Source organism: Oxyura jamaicensis, chromosome 2, assembly GCF_011077185.1.
Source record: "Oxyura jamaicensis isolate SHBP4307 breed ruddy duck chromosome 2, BPBGC_Ojam_1.0, whole genome shotgun sequence".
NCBI lineage: Eukaryota > Metazoa > Chordata > Aves > Anseriformes > Anatidae > Oxyura > Oxyura jamaicensis.
In genome coordinates, this window is record NC_048894.1 from 29,148,252 (window position 1) to 29,157,652 (window position 9,401).

Genomic DNA, 9,401 nt, shown 5'->3' on the forward strand with positions numbered 1-9,401 from the left:
CTAAGAAGCAAAACTGAGATCTGTGAACCTAAGAGTTCCTTGAAAATGCTGGCTCAGTTTGTTTAAGTACTTTTATTACATGTACTATCTACCTTTACTGTATACAATATATATAAGAAAAAAGCAACACTGTGAGGAAGTATAAAGCATTTTCTCCAACACCACATCCTTGCTAGTAAGCAGCCTGAAGATCATTATTGCTATAGATAGGACAGATATTCAGCTTCCCACAGCCAGCAGCAGCTCCTGTGAAAGGCAGAAGTAGTGCTGCCAGTCAGCTGTTCAGCCAGCAGCCTCCGCTACCCTGCCAGGCTTACCAGCACAGTGGCTTGGTCTGAAGGAGCTGGAGGATCCTGTGATGCCTCAGTTCTGCCTTAGTTGCAATGCCAGTTGGGTGCACTCCAACAGCCAGCAGAGCCCAGTAGGGGTGCAGCATTGTTGGCCTCTTGCTCCATCTCTGCAGGCCATTGCCCACTGCGGTGGTTTGTAGGAGCACAGGGAAGAAGTGCTCACCTGAACTGCTCTGGCAGCTCTCCCTGCTGGCTTCTGCTTAGCATCTCCCTGTCCCTCTGTTGCACACCCGAACCCTTTCAGAGCAAAATGGGGGGCTGAGATATTTGTTGTTTAGGCTGATCTCCATCTCCTCTGGCATTCCTCACAAAGCCCTTAAAGCTCAGAGAAAGGGGAGCATGGTTTGTTGTTGTTGTTTATTTCTTTATCAAGGACTGACTAAAGTGTTGTTCTCATGTCTCAAAAGTTCGAGATTGTAGCAAAATCTCGTAATTCTTTTTACTTTTTCATTCTCATTTCAGAGGTGAAAATGCACTGTAAATCTCGCTGACAGTCATTTGGGCACACAGTCAGCTGCAGCATGGACACCTCTTAGCCCAGTATGTGAGAAAGTACCAGTATCCATTTACTAAAATGGTCTCTGATCTAAAATCTATTCTTGTTGATTGGTATTTTTCCATTGACATCGATGCACTTTAGAACTTGCTTGTGGAGGTGAGTTGTTTTGCCTTGGGCAGCATTATTGGATTGTTTCTTTAGAATCACTTTATAGAAACCTCTACAGCTTATATAAATGCAGAGAGTGAATCTGGATACATTCTGAAACACTAAAAGGAAGCAGCAGGCTTACAAGTAAATTGTAAACACTATGATCTCATAAGTGACCTGAAGAAGCTAGTGTTAGACAAAAGTATGCTCAAATCTGCCACCCAGGCAAACTCACTCTAGAAAGACAGATCAGTAGATCTGTAAGTTATTAATACTAATATTTTGCATATGTATACAACACATCCTGCATATCATTATTATAAAATAAACAGAAAGATTTCAACGTCTCTCTTCAGGACACTGCCTCCTCCCCAGTGTTAATTTGAGTGTTAATCTGCTATGCTACTTTGGGCTAGATTTAACCATGTGTACTGTGATTTCTGGAACTGAGATCCTACTCTGAATGATTACCATGCAGATTAAATTCTGTGTTTGAGTTATAGACAGGGCTTCTAAGTCTAAGCTAAGCTCTTTCACCTTTTAACTTTGCTTAAATGTTTTTTGCCATGAATTGATGCCCAAGTTCAACTATAAGACCCTTCCCTATAGCTTCCCTCCATCATAAAGCCATCCATTGAAACCTTAAACACATGCACAGAGTACACAGGCAGTCAGTGAATTTTAGGTACTGTAAATGGTACTAGGATGATACTGGTCATGATGAAAGTATTAATAACCTTGTCACACTAAGCCTTTGAAATGGCAAATTTTATGCCTTTTCAGAGGAACAAAATTAAAAAAAAAAAAAAAAAGACATGAAACAATTGAGTTGAATAACTATATGATAATAGACTAACAATCTAAGGTTTAAAGAATTATTACTAACTTATTAAGATTTTTCTGAGACCTGATTTACAAAATCTGGTAAACACAGAAGATTTATTTTTTCAATAAAAAACCTTGTATAGAACAAAATTAAAATAAACATACTGGAAAAAAAAATGTAAATAATGTTTTTCTGCCAGATTCTTCCCTGTTCCATAAAACTTTGTTTTGAGTGTTATACCTTATAATGTTCCAATAATAGCAGTGATTTTACTACATAAGTCACACAGTTACAGTTGCCTAATACTATACAGAAGTGTGCTGGTTATTTCGTATAAGAAAGGAAATTACTAATTCACTTTAAATAAGTGAGGTTTTTAAAAAGCCTCTAACTCTGCATCAAAAACCATACAGCAGAGGCGTGCAATACCAGCCAAAGGGAAAAGGCTTAAATGAAAAATCTTGGATGACTTTTTTCATTCACATGAGGCCAGTATCTTCTTTTACTTTGCCACCCATCACAGTAACAGCTCAGGAAGCGCTGGGAGTGTTCTGCCTGGATTTTGCATACACACTACGCACTCCAGTGGAGACTGGAGAGAAGGGGAGGGGGTTAAAATCCTCAGGAAGAGGGCCTTGGAAGAGGCTGTGGGATGCCATCAGCTGGAATGGCTGCTGTCACTGCAGGATGCCTGCAAATGGCTCTTTTAACAATCCAGTTCAGTTTTAGTACTTCAGTTTCCTCAAGTTACAAACCAGCAGGCAGTGCGTGAAATGCACAAGGTCTGTTCTTTAGCTGTTTACAACACAAAGATTTATAAACATTGAAGTGCTACTTTTCCTCCATAGAGGCCTTTTCTTGGTTGGACAAATAAAGCCAGGAAATGTCTGTCATGTAGGTTGTCCTAAAATTAAACTTATGGGTAGCATGCTCCTTAGCTGACTCTTTTTACCTATCATCTTTTACTTTGTAAAGCAAAACAGTTACAGTTTATTTTCAATTACTTCCTATATAGTTGGGGAAGGTAAGTAAGTAATGGTGGTATTCCCTGAATGCTCTTATCAAGAGATGGGTGGGTGAATAGCAATCACATGGCAGCCAGTGTAAAGTCAAAACACAGAGCCCAGTCTATTCCTGAACATGTTTTCCTGTGAAGATAATTATTCTTGTTGATAGTCATGTACCTTTGAAAGTGATGAACAGTGTTACTGGTGAAAATAACTACGGACAGAGAAAGCCACAGAATACCAAAGGGATTTTTGTTGTACCTAGAGAGGAAATGTTCTGGCCTTGGGGAAAAGGCATAAAAGGAAAAGGAACATAATGTCCTGGTTTGTTTTAAAACAACGTATCACTACGTGCACTACTCTCTGATCATGTCTCTAAAAGCTGGCTGGTATGGCCTATGAGAAACACAAGGCGAAGCATACAACAGCTGTGTAGCCACATGATGTTGGCTACCTTCCTCTGAGTGAGCAAGAAAGCTTCTCTTGGACCCAGCAAGATTTGGAAAAAGCCTTAAGTGACTTGCAGATCTGGAATTTCTGAGCACATGGTCCATACACATAATGCTGTGTTGCTGTGTCATTAAAAAAAAAAAAAGGGGGGGGGTCCAGAATTTATCAAATGTATTAATCTGGCTTTTCTATTTGTTTTGTTTGTTTGTTTTTGTTTTTGTTTTTCCTGACATCACAGTAATTACCAGTTTTAGAACAAGGTAGGTTCCCTAAGAGTGGGCATCCCCCAGTCTTTTGTGGTAATATTCAGGATTTTATTTTTGAAACTAGAAATTTGATTAATGTACTCCCAGAAGTCATATATATAAAGCGAGGAAAGAGGGATGGTTGGGATAGAGATAACATTTATATTTTATTCCTAGGCAGATCAGTCAAGAAAGCTCAGGAACAGAGTTTGGAAATGCAGGACAGGAGAGTGCCAGAGACTTCAGAACATTGCTCCAGGATGGTGGGATGGGATTTTCTCTAGCAAGAAAAACTGGATACCCAGGGAAAAGAGGTACCTAAACTACTGATTTAAGGGAGAAACTAAAGAGTGTTTTATAGCTGTTAAAATTCTATTTAATTCTGGAGGATAAAGTATATACAGTATTATCAACAAGAAGAAATAATGGGGATGATAAATCTTGGATTCATTAGGGTTTTTATGTTTATTTGTTTTTTACAGTCAAAGCATTCATTTATTCTAAGAACTATGCCTAATGGTAGCAAGGATTTAGGATGTGTAAATAATCTGTGTGCTTCACTGTCTCACATAATTTATGCATTTTACTTCATACTTTATTTTATCTGGTATCTGCTCATTGCTAGTGAACAATCAAATTGGAAGAGGAATCAGGAGAGCAGGGCTTGCCAAGATAACACGTTTGGGTCCTCAAAGATGTCTTCTCAAAAAAATAGTCTCCTTAAAACAAGATATTAAGAAAATCTACTGATTCCTACAGGACTGATTTTTACCTTGGAGTCTAGGGCTGAGGGAGTAGCATGATTTTGCTGTTCAGACTTGAGTTGATATGAAATGCGTTCTGTGTACTTATGAAAACACGTGTTCCTGATGAGTGGCAAAAACTAACAAATCACTGCTCCACGGCCTTCCTTGTCACTGAGATTTAAGAAATCAACTTTGAAATAAATGTTATGTTGATAGTACGGCTCTTAATGATGAGGCACCTCCGAGCTTTCTATGCATGGTGCTTATCAGAAAACAGAGAAATAGTGTTCTTTTCTAGTAAGTATGTCTCAGATTTTTGAAACAGGAATTGGCAGCAAATTTTGATTTAAAATAGAATGTTACTGTAGTCTTCTTGAGCAACATCGAGATTTCATCTTCAACATCTGCTTCCAAAAGGTGATTATTTTAGAAGCTGTCTTGAGCACATTTGCCGATCTCAGCAGCTTTTTAGAGAATTAGTATACTTTCAGTATTTCAGAGGAAAGGAAGAAATGAGTTTTATAAATCAGGTGACTGTGATGTAGAAACTGAAATTCATGGATGCATTTGGTCTCCTTCAGACTGCTTTGCTTTTGCAACTACTAAACTCAATGTGCAGATCCCCAATTAATGCCAGTGATCTTAAAAGCATTAAGATCATTTTAAGAAGGGTGATGAAGGTTTATTTTCTGCCCCTTCGAAATGAAGAAATGCTGAGAGTATTCTTTGAAAGATATTGTGATGAGACTTTTATTAGTGATGCTAGTGTTTAGTGCTGGTATAATTAAAGTTGGCTAATTCATAATAGCTGACACAGCAACAAAATTCATAATTCTAAGATGTGTTATTCTTGCATAGTATGAAACCACTTTAGTCTTTCATTAGTTGAAGTATAACAAAGCACTTGAGCTTTAAGAAAACACGTGGGATCCAGAAAATATTCTCCTTTGGAAAATGTTTATTTTCGCAGGTAGGTGTACCGAATTCAAGAAACCTTCGGAAAGGCTTTTTTTCAGAAAGTCAGAAGACTGGAAGTTTTCTCTCTCCTTCCCATATTTCCCTTGCCTTCTTTTTCCGTTTCAAATATTTGAGTGATTTAAGTAAGGGTTCAGGATCAGTTAATTAAAAAGTAATCCATCTGTAAGTAGGTACTTCAAATTTTCTGTGGTCAGTGAATGTGTTTTCAAAATCAGTTTTAATACACAGGTTCCAAATCCAAAATGCATTCATATTTGAAATTTGATGAACATTGTGATTTTAAGTACTAAGCCCAATGACATCTGTTAATGAGGAGTTACTCTGTTTAAAAAGCAACCATACCACTATAGTGATGCTTAAAACTACACATGAGGGCCCTTTATTTGCTCTGGACTTGGAGCATTGAAACTGGACCCCTCTCTTGAAGGTACAGGAGGAACTGTAATTTCACGTGAGGGGACTGGCTGGGACTCTGCATACTCTGGTAGCCTCCTGATTCAAGCATTGCCATTTAGGAGGAAATCCATCTTTCATTCTTTCTTCAGAACATTGTAGCCTTGTTAAAGCCTCTCCTGTTGAAGCTGGGCTACTGAGCAGGATGATTTGAGGTGAGAGAATGGAGAGAATTAGCAAGAGGGAACACAACTCTACCATCTGGTTTTGATAACTTGGCTTTTAAAGCTGTGTTGTTTAATTCTCCTTCCGCTTACACAGTTTCAGTGATTTATTTATTTTTTTTAAGAAGTATATTGGAAATAAAAATTTAGATCATATCTGTGAACTAGATTATTGTATTTGGGATTAATCTGAAATGACTTGGTTGAGTTGTAACTCAGCAATAGAGCGGATTGGAACGGGGTCTGACCTCTGTGGCAGTTTGGATAGGAATGCTATTTGACACACAGACTTTGTGTACACCAAGCTTTGTAATATGAAACTAAATGCTAAAACAAACTCATATAATCCTATTGTTCAGGAGGGGTCATAGAGTTCAGGAGACTATTTGGCATAAGTAGTGAAGAGGAAATGAAAATTTGAAAATATTTTCTCCTCACATTTCCTTTTTGTTCCTTCCACTGTTACTTCCTGTAACTGTAATTCAATGCAGGACATCAGACCTGTAGAAGATCGTAGACTTAGGCAAACTGTACTGAAAGGTAATCCAACAGGGAAAGATGCTTGAGCTCAGCTTTTGGGAGCTCGTTTAGGGTCCCCGTGTGCATCACCTGGAAACAACAGCTTGTTTTGCTGCAATCCTGATAGCCATAAAAGTCAGAACTCAGTCTACAGAGTTCTGTTTTTTCACGTCTTTAAACTCTCACGCCCACACCCTGCATATATGCAGTACATGACAACAATACTTCAAGGAAAAAAAAATAATAAATATGATAAAAAACTTTGGAAGTAAATTAGAAAAATTAAATGGCAAACTTTTTGATAGTTTCTCAAACTCTCTGGAGCCATGCCAAAGCTGTAAGCTCAATACAAATTTGAATCTCTGCTGTTTTAATTACTAGAGAAGGGACTGGAAAACCTTCTGATATTCCTGTGTGACTTAGGGCATTGCACCCAGGACATGAAAAAAAAAAAAAAAAAAAAAAAAAAAAAAAAAAAAAAAAAGCAGGCATTTAAAGATGGCCATACCTCAAGCAGCACAGTCAAGCAGGTAGCAATGTGTGCTCTTTACTCCATGACTGCGCTCCCAGTCAATTAGCACTCAATTGTTCTATGCACCCCTTGAGGAAAGGGTGTGAGGCAAAATATTTCCCTGTGTTACTCCAGTGCTAAAACAGCACTGTGCCTTTGCCATCCTTCTGACATAGTTTATCAGCAAAATAAATTCTTTAGGAAACTAGAATGGAAATCTTTGAAATGTCTAAAGAAGCCTGAAATTCCCTTATTATGCAGTTTCTACTGAGTGTAACACAGTTCGACCTGTGACTTCTGAGTCAGAAAAAACAATGCTTCACCTCAATTGCTACATGAAACAACAGTCAAAAGCAAATTAAATTAAATGTAATTTAAAAAAAATCTTCCTGAATCTATGAATCCTTTTAAAAATCTTTTTTTTTTTTCTCCTAATTTTCACTTTTGAATACCTGCATGTTAGAAAGCTTTTGAATATTTTAGATGATATGAGAATCTGCATAATGTTAACAGTGTCAGTGCTTATTTTTGCTACAAAAACTAGAAGGAAATGGTTCAAGACAAACAGCGGTACAACTTTCATAAAATGACAGGCTTACATAACAGGAGTGAGATGGCAAAAGTGAGATTGCAAAGAGTAATGGTGAACTGTACAAACAAATATCTTGGCACTTAACGATACAAACAACCCAAGACTGTCTTTGCTAGCAGCCAGTGAGTGAGTCATTACATAGCACATCATACTAGCAAAGCAAACTTGGGCATGAGAAAACTCTGCTGTCAGTGCTAACATCCTTTGTGTGTGAGCAGTGCCACAGAGTTCACTCCAAGACAAAGCAACTAAAATGTTCTTGTCTTTAGCCTTTGTCCTTTAGTGTGGGGTACATGGCCAATGCTGGACAAATAGCACTAATGTGCATCTCACGGCAGCAACAGGGTTACAGCTGAGAGTAGTATTTGGTTTGTCTATTTAGTATTTACATCTAGAATAAGGGGATGTAAATTAGAGCCAATGGCCTGTGCAATCTGTGCACAAACAATCTTACCTTGGCAGGACAGGCAGGACAGGTTGGAGACGTGAAGCTGCATAATGCTAGCCTGGTCCGACTGAGGTCACATTTGGGCAAAACTCAGCAACACTTCCAAAGCAAGTACAAGTTGCCAGCTTCAGGAGAAGTAATAAATGTGTACAATTATAGAATTTGCCTGGACTGGCTACGGCTAACTAATGCACAGTGTACACGAGTAGAAGTGAAAAGAAGAACTGGCATAAATGGGAGAGAAAAGAAATCACTTTGAATGTTTTGAAAGATCTGATAACATTTTGAAACTGGAACTGCTGACTCTTTTTGGCTGCTCTTCCTAATATAGTTTTTCCTCTCCACAAGGTGAACAGTCTGAAGAAAAGTATTTCATTTGGGACACATGGTGCTTTATCTAGCAGGTCCAGCCTCACCAGGTCCCAAGCCCTGGCAGAATGAGGGTTGAAACACTTGGCTGTGAGTGGGTGAAGATGAGCCATGCCATGCTCTGCTGGGCCCTGGACAAACCAGGGCACCTGCAGGTTCCCTTTTGTAACAGGGGACAGAGCACAGGCTGCCTCTATGCCTGCATCAGGAAAGCTGATGGAAGGGTTCCCACCCAAATGGGAGATGGGAGCAAGTACAGCATGCAATGGCCTCCCTTCCCTTGCCAGCTAAATGGTACACCAGGCTATAAAAAGGAGGCAAGGAAGATGGTTCAAAAGGATTTCTTAGATGTGGTGATCCTTTTAACCTGTTGCCAGAGAAGATGCTCTCCGGCTGCTTTGTTGCGTTTAGCAGTGCCTGTCCTTCCCTACTGCAGCAGCGCCAATCCGCCCACAGGTCGATACTTGTACTCTTGTATCCCGCTGCCAGAACAACCCAGTGGGGAAATCCTGAGCCTGAAAACTCAGTCAGGAGGATAAGATGATGGACCTAAACAGAGCCTTCTATGAAATACATCTTTCGATATTCTGACAGCATGAACTTTATCTGAATCCTATCCAGATTGATCTACTGGCTGTCAATATCAGATAAAAGCAGTGAGGTGCTTTATACCATTTTCATGCTGTAATGACCTGACAGGATGATATACCGACCACTTATAAAGGAGACAGACAGATGAGAAACGGGTTTAACCCTTCTGGACTGTTGTTGCATTGTGCAAAGAAACACCGCCGTGATGCTCTCTGCTGAGAAAGCGAACCATACACATCCTGGGCTTCAGCTGGAAACTTCAGAAGGATACAAGCTTTTTTCCCCTACTGCATGATTCCTGGCAATACTGGGCAAACAAAAGAAAATTACTGGAGGAGAACTATGCTCCACCTTTCTAATCCGGAGGAACAAAATTGCCCAGCAGCAAACGCAAGCTGTAAAACCTCTGCATTCAGAGCAGCTAATGAGACGGGATGCCAAAGCAGCTAAGCGGCACCGCACGGGAACACCACGGCACTGGGCTGGCCCTGCTGCGCTTCTCC

At 39.4% G+C, this 9,401-nt stretch overlaps 1 protein-coding gene across 1 annotated transcript in view; it reads left to right on the forward strand.

Annotated features, from left to right (window-relative positions):
* Positions 1 to 964: 964 nt before the first annotated feature.
* The window catches only part of SCIN (scinderin), a 61,017-nt gene continuing 52,580 nt past the window's right edge, over positions 965 to 9,401 (forward strand). The window contains exons 1-2 of the mRNA XM_035317953.1: positions 965 to 1,005; positions 3,705 to 3,841. Of these exons, the coding sequence (XP_035173844.1) occupies positions 980 to 1,005; positions 3,705 to 3,841 (163 nt within the window). The 5' untranslated portion in view covers positions 965 to 979. The remainder of the gene's footprint in view (positions 1,006 to 3,704; positions 3,842 to 9,401) is intronic.